At 35.7% G+C, this 13,446-nt stretch overlaps 2 protein-coding genes across 2 annotated transcripts; both read right to left on the bottom strand.

Moving 5' to 3' along the window:
* Positions 1–109: 109 nt before the first annotated feature.
* Positions 110–1,273, bottom strand: LOC121774580 (F-box protein At3g08750-like). Its single transcript, XM_042171426.1, has one exon. The coding sequence runs from the start codon at positions 1,271–1,273 to the stop codon at positions 110–112; it is 1,164 nt and encodes a 387-aa protein (XP_042027360.1).
* Positions 1,274–9,280: 8,007 nt separating this feature from the next.
* On the bottom strand, positions 9,281–13,029 carry LOC121773443 (eukaryotic translation initiation factor 2A-like). Its single transcript, XM_042170300.1, has 12 exons — positions 12,544–13,029; positions 12,284–12,470; positions 11,518–11,752; positions 11,344–11,412; positions 11,059–11,160; positions 10,893–10,933; positions 10,469–10,602; positions 10,143–10,206; positions 9,967–10,066; positions 9,775–9,881; positions 9,630–9,652; positions 9,281–9,549 (listed from the first exon to the last, which is right to left on the bottom strand). The coding sequence occupies exons 1-12, from the start codon at positions 12,933–12,935 to the stop codon at positions 9,432–9,434; spliced, it is 1,572 nt and encodes a 523-aa protein (XP_042026234.1). The 5' UTR covers positions 12,936–13,029; the 3' UTR covers positions 9,281–9,431.
* Between the last annotated feature and the right edge of the window lie 417 nt (positions 13,030–13,446).

Here is a 13,446-nt window from a genome sequence, read left to right as displayed (position 1 = left end):
CAAATAAATTCTGATCAATAGTTAGTTATTCTCTTCTTCCTTTCACATGTTTTACCTTTGTTATTCAATATTCAACTCCTTATTCTTCCAATGATCAGAAATACGGATTCTACGGTGAAACCAAGCTTCCTTGATACTCAATCAACTCAATATTCGAATTTGTAGGCTCAATGATATTCGAATACGCAGGCACCTTCAAACGCCCGATGAATTTCCGAGCGCGATAATTATACAAAACCACATCATCCTTCCCGGGAAACCCCAAAACCGCACAATCACAATTTTTTAAATCCACACAATCATCACTCAAAACAACACAATCACACATCTTCAAACCCCCACAATCACAATTCTTGAAAGCCACACAATCATCACTCCTCCAAATAGGCATTATTCCACAATAAGTTGATTCATGATTCCATATAAGCTCACTCCCTTCACCTCTTAACTCAAAAACCTTCACCGTCCCATTGTCTAAAACAAACACTAGAAGCGAAAATTCATCCAACATTGCAAGAATCAGCGGCCTGTCTGAAAACAACTCAAGTACTCCACCCGACATTGTGATTGTCTGAAACAATTCATTCTTCATATCAAAGCTCAGAATAACCCTCTCATCACCTATCCGCGCTTCCCAATACGCAAAAGAGTCATTCTTGCCCAATGACTTTATTGGCCCAACCACCTGCAATTCTTGATCAATAGCCAACTCCCTCCAAGAATTCGCACTTCTCGAATACAGGCTGGCTTGGAGACGGCCATGTTCCACACACGACAACAGTTGCACAACTTTGTAGTCTTCATCGTCAAATCCAACTCCTACATACTGACTAATGGTACATACATATGAATGAGAAAAAAGAGTGGGGGAAAGTGGTAAAGTCGTGATTTTTCCTAAGAAAGGATTGCACATAGATAGAGGTAGCCAAGCTCGACAACATCGTATGCAGATTAGACCCTTAACCGCCCCAACTACTCTACATAGACCCATTCCATCAAAAGTCAACAAGTCATACGACTTCCTCATGTCTAAGAGCTTCATTGATACTTTCAAATTTAGACAATTTCCCAATAAAGCAAATTGTAGACATGCCTCTCTAGCTTTGTTACCTCTCTCAATGTGCAGTTTTGTAAAACGTTGAGAATCGATGGCGTCACGCCAGAATTTGCAGACAGCTCTGAATCTCAAGAGGGATCGAACGGGAAGATGCAAGAGTATCTCCAACACCACATCGTTGTTCACGGCTTTGTGAGTGTACTCCTGAAATTTCATGGTGATGGAAATGGTGATCAATTGAAGAGTTGGGAAAATAACGGCGGTAATTAGGGTTAGGGTTACTCTCCTGGGCCATTCCGAACCGAATTTAATAGAAAAACCTAATCCAAAAAACTGAAATCCGAACTATATAAGCTGAAATTTTATAAATATATCCAAAATAACGAGATATTAATCATAATCGTTTGAGCTTTTCACAAAAATATGTCAACATTTAAGTATTTATCATGTAGTACTCTTTGTTCTTCATTTTTTGAATAAATTGTCTTGCAATAAAATTCCAGCCATCTGAATATCAATGTGGCAGCTGATATTTACATGTTGATTGAGTAATTGATGTAGTATAATTTTGAGTAAACGGTGTTTAATTTCGATTATCAGTCAATATTTCGATTGTCAAGATTTTGATATTTATGAAACAAAGGAAATAAAACCATCAAATAAATTCATAAACTAGGCCATCAAGTCCTAGTAAATAATGATGCTAAGATGAGTAACAAAGCTTGAAATAAAATCCAAAAATGCGGAACTCCAAAAAAACGTTCAATTCATTGACTCAATTTTGCACAAAACATGCAAATAAGATGAGAATGCTTTGTCCATAAAACTGTTCTATCTTCTATTTTAACCCTAAAATTTTAACTGAATAATAATGAGAAGAAACATAATTGTACAATGGAACCATAATAAGCTTATTCTCCTACTATTTCTACACACATAACTTGGGCTTTATTTATCAAAACCGAATTTAACCATTTTTGGGCCATGGCGCAAATATGAAATATGTTGCCTAAAATAAAATTTACGTGATACTATATTGTTTCATTCATTTTATTATACTTATTTTCAATTGTATTACTATTTTATTCGGATTATATAATTTTCTAATTTTATTGGTGTTGGAATGAAAATAATAATAAAGTTGCAAAAGAAAAATAGAACAAAATAGAAGTGATATTAAGAGTCAATTTTTGCTAAAAGATTCAATGTATCAATTAACTTGGGACGTCAAAATAAAAAGTACTCCTCACTTACCTTAGGACATAAACAAGATTAATTCTTCAACCATTTTCTTATAAATTCATGTCATCATCTAATGAACGTACAGCGGGAAAGCATACATGAATATTGATCAAGATTCATAATCAATTATGCATATTGAGAAATTGAACATGACTGATAAAACACTTACTAGCTGTGTTCATTTATTCTCTACGATTATCGTTATTGTTGTTGAATTCACCACTATCGTGATCCACACGTACTATGATATGACGAAACAATTCTGGTACTAACATTATGCAGAAGAAAGCTAGGGAATCTATCTACAAAACTTTACATATTCTAGGTTTTCTATGTCCCACGTTCTCCACAATGAAAAAATATAAGTAGGTTAAATGTCATATGATAATGAGCCTAGGCCAATGGACTCATACTGTCATGTGATTTGTATTTTGTAGCTACATGCCATTATAGTTGTTCCCAGTACTTTATGGAGAATCTAATTTCCCCGTACTTTCTCATGTGATATCTTTAGGTCTATATTCCATTCCCACTCCCCATACTTTTGTCACGTTAAATGACGGAAGAATAAAGTAACAGAGCACAAAATAAGAAAGATGAAAACATACTTCCTCCGTCCACGAAAAATAGGACTATTCTATTTTTATCACTCGTTTTGGAAAAATGATAATAAATAGTTAAAGTGGAGAAAATAATATAGACAAGACTTGTCTATATTATTCTCTCTCTTACTTTTCTTTCTATCCACTTTAACTATTTATTATCATTTTTCCAAAACGAGGGATAAAAATGGAATAGCCCTACTTGTCTATATTATTCTCTCTCTTACTTTTCTTTCTCTCCACTTTAACTATCTATTATCATTTTTCCAAAACGAGAGATAAAAATGGAATAGCCCTATTTATCGTGGACGGATGGAGTAAGAAACAGTACTGCTGTAACAGAATAAGAATTGCCTCAATCACATAGGAACTTTTTGAAATAGAAAAATTACTCAATTAACAAGGATTGGAGGAAGTATTATGGCTAGCCATATTATAGGTGTTTAGCATCATTCTTATATTTTAATGGTTGTCCAAGAGTCATTTTAAATGACATATTTAGCGCTACTCTTAAAAGATCTCATATGTCGGTAAACTTCAACCAAGTTTCCAAATCTATCATAATTCCAATTAATTAATCATTTTGTTTTTTAAAATTATGAACTTTGGAAACGGACGGATTTTAATATAAAATAAATAAAGTAAGAGAGAGTAAGAGAAAAAATTGGTAAGGTAAAATAGAAGAGGAGAAAAAGTATATGAATTAGTATTAGAGCACCCACAACCGTGCTCGTTGGCAAGTATTAGAGCACCCACAACTGTGCTCTTGCCAACGAGCACGGTTGTGGCCCCGGCGCCACTTTTTCTGCCTGCTCTTAGGCAAGAGCACAACACTCACAGTTGTGCTCTTCCGCAAGGACGAACACAAGGGTCCCACCATTCCATTACTCAATTTAAATAAAAACATTTCCACAAAATTAAAATACATTACACATACCCAGAATAATATTACAAAATACATTAAAAATTAAAAATTACATAATTAAAATCCTAAAAATTAAAATTTTCATAATTAAACTCCTAAAAATTAAAAATTACATAATTAAATTCGTAAAAGTAAAAAGCCCATTACTCGTTGCCGAATTTCGCCCACATGTGTTTGATTAGGTCTTCTTGTAGCTCAACGTGGGTTCGGGTATCGCGCATTGTGTGCCTTGTTTCGATCCTCTTACCCACCGTCGTATGCACACCTCGGCGTGGGGGAGACCTCGCACTTGAGCTTCCAGCTTCATCCTCGTCGTAGAAGCTAGCCGCCATCGATCCTTCGTCGGCTATAATCATGTTGTGTAAGATAATAACGTGTACATGATGTCGGCGATATTATTCACGTACCACAGCCGAGCCGGGGCCTTCACAATGTTGAATCGGGCTTGAAGGACCCCAAAGGCTCTTTCGGCGTCTTTCCGCGCGGACTCTTGACGCTGCGCAAAAAGAACCCGTCTCGGGTCTTGCGGGTTGCTGAGCGTCTTCACGAAAGTCGACCACCTTGGGTAGATACCATCGGCGAGATAGTAACTCATGTGGTATGTATTTCCGTTGACGGTGAAGTCGATCGCCGGTGCTACACCATTCAACACATCATTGAAGAGGGGTGAAGAATAGAGCACGTTCAAGTCGAAGAGCACGTTCGTGAAAGCTGTACGAACGCCCTCGCAAAAATTTTTCAGACAAAGGATTCCAGTGGACTCACCGACATGCAAATACTCATCGAAGAGGTCGGCCGTTTGCCCAGTAGTGAGTTGTCGGATGACACACGTACACTTCTGCAACGCTGAGATACTTTGCTGACCAGCTGCATCTAGACCTGTTTGGAAGAATTCAACACGGACGGACAATGTATTGACAATACGCATAAACAAGCGCTTTGACACAATGACGAAGCCAAAAAAAATTTATTGGGGGTCCAAATACTTTTATTGATGACTAAATATCATAAGAAAAAAATATAATTTTTTTATTTATTTAATGATTAAATCTTACGATATTTACTTGTTAATTTTCTATGAATCTTTAATAAGAGAACTTTGATTCATTTTCTATGAATCTTTAATAAGAGAAGTTTGAGATGAAATTGAATGATGATTATAAAGAAATGAATAAAGATTATGGAGTATATTCTTAGACTAAATTTATTAATATTATATGGAGTAAAATATTTTCATATTTAAAGAGTATATTGAAGTCTAAAAATATTTAATTTATCAACTATGCAATTATTGTTTAAAATAACCAAATGTTGCAAAGTGACACAAATAATAAACATTAAAATTAAATAAATTAGTAGACGTGTATGTGTAAAAAGTAAGAATCTTATGAATGATAAAAATTATAAGTAAAAAGATTTTTCAAAGTGGCCAACATGAAAATTTATAAAATCAACTGAATATATTAATGGAAAAATTTGAAATAAACAGAATATAAAGTGAAAAAGTCAATAGAATTAGCTTAAGTGGTGTCTATAAAAAAATTAAGTGAAGAAAGTATATCTAGTGTTTTGCAAAAAGAAAACATCAACTGTGGTTCATGAGAGTCGGACACAGTTCCTCACGGATGAAAGGGGAGTATATTAACCAACTGCGCGGGAACACTTTTTAGTGTATTGTTAAAGCATAATATCTAATAATGGTTACGATAGCTGGGGGGCCAGTGGCCTCCAGGCCCCAGTGTGGCTTCGTCCCTGATGGTACCCCCAGCTAAAAGTTTTTGATCCGTCACGGCCGAATAGTATATATACTTCACCGCAATTAAGAAACAATGCAATGTAAGAGTGAATAACCATTGAATACCAGAATAATGACTCAGCCACATCAAATAACAAACATTTTGTGAAAACTATGGAAAGGAAAGAGTATCACCAACCTAATAAGTAAAACAGAACAATAATTAATCATGTTAAAAAATGATGTGAAAATAATAAAACATATCTTTAAGGTGAAAGAAAGGTTTTTACATACTCAATAATAACCGAACGTTCATGCTCAACGATATCGGAACGACAATTAAAACTAGGACTCAATTTTAACTTTGGAGTAAACATCTTCAAACACACCCAATATCCCATGTTATGGTTAAGGACACCATCATCACTTATCCAGGTAGGAGGCCCTCACCAGCTTACATAAGGTGGATCCAAACTCAACACATGAGTCCAACTTATAAGCCCACTTCTTACCTCTCTAGACTTATAAACCTTCACCTTAAACCCATTATCTAAAACACATAAATATCTCAATTGGATGACAAACATGATTATCTACAACAATCTCATACTCCTAGGCAACCATCTCTTCCGGTAATGTGATTGTCTATATCAAAGCTCAGTATGATCCTCTCCTCCCCTAATCCTCCTCTCCAGTGCGCAAATGAGCCGTACTTGAAAAATGAAGTTATTGAGCTATCGATCACCAATTCTTGATCGTTAGCAAGAATTCGTCCTTTTCAAATACAGGTTGGCTTGGAGGCGACGGTGATGGTGGCACGACACCAATTGCACAACTTTGTAATCTTCATCGAAACCAACTCCAACATAGTGGCCAATGATGCATTGAGGTGAGTGACAAGAAGAGGCCGGTGAACGAGGCAGAATCTTCAATTGACCTAGAAAAGGATTGCATATGGTGTAGACCCTTAACAGACCCAGCTACCCTTGCATAGTCCGTGTCGAACACAGGCAAGTCATGCGACTCTAATGAGATCCCGTTGGCTAAAAACCCAATACATAGTTTCAATTTTTCTTTATAATTACGGAGAAAATGGCATTGTAGATGTACCGCGCATTCATCGTTGTACTTGTTCAGCCGCTGAGTGTGCAGTTTTTTAAAATCTTGAGAATCGATGACGTCACACCACAATTTGCAGACAGTTCTCAATATCAAGAGGGATTGCAGGGGAAGATGCAAGAATATCACTGTTAACACATCATAGTTCATGGCTATGGGCGTGAATGAATTGAAGGAGGTATATTCTGAAATTTAATGGTGGTCATTTTCAAGAGGGATAATTAGTGACGGCGGTAATTAGAGTTAGGGTTGTTTTATGGGCCTTACACTTAATTTTAGCCCTAATTCTACTTTTATTATGTTAAATATTGATCATTGTTTAACCAATTGCCTATGCTTGAATAGAGATCATACATATCAAGATTCAAGATTAAGGTGGCTTCATCAATGTTAAAAAAATATTGTGGTGTAGTTAATTGCAATATTTTTTAAAATATTGTGGAGTAGTATATGATAAGCACAATCTTCAAATTCTAGGTCAAGGTGGATTCATCATTGTTAAAAGAATTTTGTGGGGTAATTAATTGCAATGTTTTTAAATTTCAATCAATGAACCAATGTTTGTTTTAGCCAAAAAAACTATTTTGTCCAGAAAAACAGCAAATCAAAGCCTAACAATTATAAAAAATAAATCAGCTCCTAAAAGCTATAAAAATCAATCAAATCAGATTCGAATAGCTACTATAACAATAAACCTATTATAAACAGAAACCTTCATCACCCTAATGAGTTTATACAAATATTAAATTAACTATAGCTATAGATCTTTATCACTATAGTTATCATGATTATGCCATTATATATTTATTTAAATATATATTTTTCTAGCCAAATTGTTTTATTTTATTTTATTCCTTGCTTATTTTTTTAAATACATATAATGAGATAAAATACTTTATTTATTATCCGTAATGGCATTAATGTTATTTTTAATATTGATTTTAATTCATTAACACGATGACCTTTATTCATAATTAAGTAATAATTTATTACTTTATTACTTTTGTCCTCACTGGTGAATTTTGTCAATGATATGTAATATGGTTTGTATAAGATTCGAATAAAGCATAATCAATCACACTGCATTTATTTCAATCCCATTAATCAGCTCATTAGGCCTTACATATTTCAATAATCTCTCATAACAACGGACATTAGGCCCGGGATTAACTCCGAATTGGCTACAATAGCTTGTATAATAGCCAATGCGGCAGGCTTCCTGCCGTTGCATTCGCCGCTGTTAATAGCCCTAATCGAAGCCCCAAACCCCCAGCCTGATGTAAAAGACATGTGCACGAAATTCATCCAGAACCACACTGCGGTCTTGAATGAGATAGCAGGGTCTAAGGCTTGGCCCGCTGCACCATAGTTGTAATTCCACGTAACTTGTAGCGGGCCTCTGCCATAGTAGCTCTCGCCCGTGGCGCATGGCCACTGTTTACTGCTGGTGCGAGTAACATAAAACTCACGAAAATGTAAATATAAATTTAAAGTAAAAATTTTACTAATAAAAAGGAAAAACTAGACGCTTATTTTACCCTGCAGTGCGAGTAAAACTAACAAAGAAATTTGACTATATACGTAATCTCAAAAATAAAATCCTTAAATAAAACTTCAATGAATTCAAGATCGTGAACAGGTAGAATAACATCGCAATGATAAGTCGTCGACTATTGATTGACGTTACAAACGAGTGTGATTATCAATGTCAAGAAGCCGATTTCACTTATTTTAAGGTAAAATGCAGATTAGACCCTTAACCGCCCCAGCTACCTTTAAATTGTATAGAATCTCTGTCGACATATAGTGTCAACCTTTCTCTCTTATCAAGAAGAGATTGAAGATACACTGCATCATCAGCTTTGTCGTTGTCGTTATTGTTGTTGGTATGTAGCTCAGTGTGCAGATGTCGAAAAGATTTACAATCGATGATGTAACACCAGAATTTGCAGACTGCTCTGAATCTCAAGAGGGATTCAAAGGGAAGATGCAAGAGGACCTCTGTCACCACATAGTTGTTCATTGTGAATATTGGATGAAATTGTTGGAATTATGGTTTATTTTATAGCCGCTGATCAATTTATTGGGAAATATTTATAGGGTTAGGGTTGGGGCTTTGGGGTTCTTTTTTTAAAAATTTTATTTTGTTTTAATTTACTATGGTTGTTAATATTTATATTTGGTATTTTTTGAAGTTATATTGAAGGTAAGTTTGAGTGTATAATGATCAATATATATATAGGGATGTATCAAATATTCTTTCGATGGTACATATTTAAGCAAACCGTGGTCATATAAGAGACCAAAGATTTTGTCAAAGATTTTATTTTGTCAAAAAATCTAGCTATTACATTAAATAGAATTGATTATATTTACTAAACACCTCTTATTTTATTTTGTCTTTTATTTCATTTTATCTTCATATAACACAATTTTTTAATTCTTCATTCCAAAAATACACCATAAATAAGTAGGGACTAAGGGAGTAAAATAGATCAAACTAATCATTCTTGAGCTCATCAAATGTTATGTAATATTCATTGACAATTTGTGTAAATAACTACTTCTAATATTCTCAACTTACTTTTGATCTAACATCCTGCAGTATAACATAGGATTGATTAACGAAGTGTGGAACAAAACCAACCATAATTTTTTGTCAAAATTGAACATGAAAATAATAAATATTCATACATTAGCAGCATTCTTCTCACTATCAGTCAAGTTTAATATATATCAAAACTCTCATAATCAGCCTCGTTGCAAATGGCCATAGCTCAACAACCCTCCAGAGCTGGCTTCCGCAGCCTTTTTCTCCCTCTGCTTTTCCCTCTTCTTCTTATTTTTCAGGGCGTTCTTGCTCAGTTCTCTGTAATCGACACACGGAGGGAAGATAAGAAGCAAATATAGTTAAAACGCTTCAAGCAAAAGAAACATCGACACACTTACCCGGTAGGACTTTCTCCGAATAGCTGCATGCACAAAAAAAATACAGAATCAGTACATGTATATATAATCGAGAAAAACAAAATAAACAAAAACTAGATTGTGAGCAGACTTGTCTGAATCAGTTTGGCAATTTTTATAGATTTACCTCTGCCTGAACTGCAGCTGCTGCTTTAACACTAGGCGGGCGATAGGCAGCGGGCTTTTGTGGAATAGATGGTTTTGAGATGGGCTGCGCAGATTTCAACCCTTGTCCTGACATAGTAGTCTCATTTTAGTATCTCTTACGGCAATAGCACATCGGATAGTGTTTTGTGGGAGGGCAAGCAAAAGGATGGACCTTGTTTCGTGGTTGTATCTTCCAATTTCAGTGAGCCGACAGACTTCACAACTTCTTCAATATCTGCAAACTTATCGGGTGACTGTGGTTTCCAGTCTACCTGCATCGATGAAGAAAATCCAGCTAAGAAAAAAGAACATAATTCCCACGAAGAACAGAAAATCAGAGGTATTGACCTGAAACAACTTGTCGTACATTCTCTTGAATAACAACGAACCTTTGTAGTCGAAGATTTTGATCCTAAGGAAACAGAGGAAATACAGTCATCAAATAACTTCATTAACTAGGCCATCAAGTGCCAGTAAATAATGATGCAAAGACGTTTAACAACTCGAAATAAAATTAACTAACTTCGAGATGGGAAAAATGCAGAACACCAAAAAGTGTTCGACTCATTGACTCATTTGTGTGCAAAACATTTTGTTCTATTATTCTGTTACTATCGATATATCAGCAGTAGTTCGATTTTTCTAGAAATAAAAAAAGAGATAAAAGTCCATACCCGTTATCAACCTGCAGCCTTGGGGCTGTTGTTGCAGTCATAAAATAACGTCCGTCTGGGGACCACTCACTAGACACTGATAATTCAGCTCTTGTAGCTCCCAGTTTCTTCTTTTCCGTATAATCCCAAAATGCCTAAACAGAATACAAAAACCTGACCTAAGCACTCGTCAAAACACTACACCAAGTGCAGTGACAAACAAGAAAAGAGAAGTAAATCAAACGAATTCAACATGGAAAAGATACTGCTCAATGAGCTTTAAAAGACGACGGAATTATGGAATTTCAAGGTTAATACTAATAGACTAGTCTAATGAAGGGAAACGACGCTATATCCACAAATAGAGCTCAGGAATCTCCCTTTGGACCAGCTAATGATATTTAAGAACTTTGAAGTAATCAGTGATTGATTTAGAAGGATGTACCATGTCACCAGGCAAGTTACCGAATCCTGCCAAACATATAACTATACAGTAGTTTTAAGGATACAAATGAACATAAGAAACTTTTTACGAAATGAAGAGAGAAAAGAGCATAAGAGAGGGGAGCAGAGACAGAGCTTAATGAAATGAAGCATGGAGTGAAGGATACATTTTCCTTTCGGATTCCATCTAACAGTATTGTATGGGCCGGTCCCGAGCTCTAGCAGGGGTTTGCACTTAGCATCAAATATTGTTGCCATTGCGGGCATAACTGAACGAATTGTGTCAAGGAACAAAAAGACAAACAAAACTAGAATAGATAACACAACATAGAGCTATTAAATCTTAAATAAATTTTAGGCATGCAATGATTTTCTTTAAAAAAAAATTTATAAACAGCTGCTCTAACTAAAGATATCGATTATCAGCTATGTGAAGAAGAAACCAAGGATACATCCATAAACAGCTGCAAATTCTTTACCAGAGGACGACCACTGAACATCGTGTACGGGCCCTTCTTTACCTGCCAAAGTACTCGAGATCAATTTCCATTAACTATTAGTATCATTTATATAATAAAAAACAAAGCATGTTTGCCAACTGGTTAAAAAACGGAAGAAAAACATACGGAGTGACACTAATCCCTCGTAAATTCCATCTGTAGTCAGATAATTTAACTTGGTCTCCCCATAATAACTTTGATTTGTTTTATCAACATCTGACTGCACGACAACCAAGAGTCCCTTGGAACCGAGGTTCCAATGCAATTGCACTGAGGAACACCTAAAGAAACTTTTCCGCGCAACAGGCTGACTCTGTGACTCCTTCGCACAAGAATATATTTGAACATTGGCTGGCATCCCCTACAGAGACGAACGAGATAAGATTTACACCATATGTGCAAAAAAGGACATTTAAAGCAATAGAAAACAACAAATTTTCAGTTTATCCTCTCAAGACAAGAATTACCAAATATCCCAAAACCCTCAATCAAAATACTACATAACCTTGAACTGCAATTTCCCTTAATCCTACAAGGAAGCTAAAATTGAAATACGTGGCATTTCAGTCGATAACTGAACCTCTGAGTCTCGTATACACAAAAAAGACATTGTTTTACTCATCATTTCCACAAACACTTGCAAGCAGTTCAGAAAAAAAATGAAGCTTCTTGCAGGCAATTACAGACTTCAAAATTCAACAAAACTAGACATTCAAGAACAGATGACAAGTGAAAAAATAATTTATTCAATCATATTGAAGAAATCATCGACATAAACAAAGGCGCAAGGAAAAAATAACAACAAAATAGAATCAAAACAATAAAGAGGTATAACTTGCAGTATGAATTCAATAACTTCAATTATAACAAAAGCATTAGCGCATTAAGCAACCTTCGATTCAGGGACGAATACGGCCACATACGAGCCAGGGCTCTTCGAGAGCTCAAATGCAGCAATCCCCTGCACTTTAAGCTGATGAACAATCCCTTTCGAGAAATCCTTAGCATCAAAAAACTGCACTTCATTCGTAGCCAAACGACACGCCACAGCTTCGTCGGAGCTAAATCGAATCGACGGCCTAACGAAGCAGCAATAACATTACTCAAATCAGACAATCCAACCGCTCAAAAACCAAAATCACTCAAAATTACCATGTCGCCTTCGCCATATTCTTCTGAAACACTTGATAAACCGATTCTCCCGTCTCCGTCTTCCACAGCACCACATTCTTCACCTGCGGCGTGGAGGATTTCTGAAATGTCTGCAAATAAGTGCCGCATGGAGATATGCTGGCCGCGAGGAGATTGGGGACTTGGAAAGCCCTAATTTCCGCCAAATTATTGGCGTCGTAGATGGAAATTAAAGAATCGGAGCGAACGGCCATGAGTTTCGATCCGTCTTCGCTGAATTTTGTGGAGGTGCACGGGATTTTATCGAGCTTGATTTGGGGCTCCCCGTTGCTGACTGGGGGGCCGCTCCAGATAGTAAAACCCCCTGGATCTCTCACTAAGATGTCCAGCGATGGAGGATTTGCAACCGCCATTGGTGACTGTGAGAGCTTCTCTGCGATTTAGGGTTTATCAGCTCTGCTTCAAGACTCGATTTTTGGAATTTTGGTCTTAGGTCAAACTAAACTCAATTAGTAAAAGAAATTAATAAAAATAAACGTTATAATTAAAATTCTACGAATTTAATAAATAGCTATCTCTTAAACTTGTTTATCTTCCACTCTATTCAGTATTACTTGGTGGATCTATTTTTTTTATTTTTATTACTTGGTGGATGTAGAGTAGTATATTAATATTGCTTTGATATAGTGATTGGATCTCATTATTTATAAGACTTTACCTTTTCAAATATTTTTCGCACTTAGAAAATACTCCTTTTATGTCTGTGAATAGGAGTCCCGTTTTTTCCTTTTAGTATGTCCGCATATAGAAGTTTCGATTCACTTTTACCATAAACGGTATTAGGGTCTCAAATTCTACTAACTCTTTCCACTCACATTTCATTTAAAACTAATACTATATATAAGTGAGACTTATATTTCACTA

Source organism: Salvia splendens, chromosome 17, assembly GCF_004379255.2.
Source record: "Salvia splendens isolate huo1 chromosome 17, SspV2, whole genome shotgun sequence".
NCBI lineage: Eukaryota > Viridiplantae > Streptophyta > Magnoliopsida > Lamiales > Lamiaceae > Salvia > Salvia splendens.
Note: the sequence above shows the minus strand (reverse complement) of the source record. Positions and strands in the feature narration are given on the sequence as shown.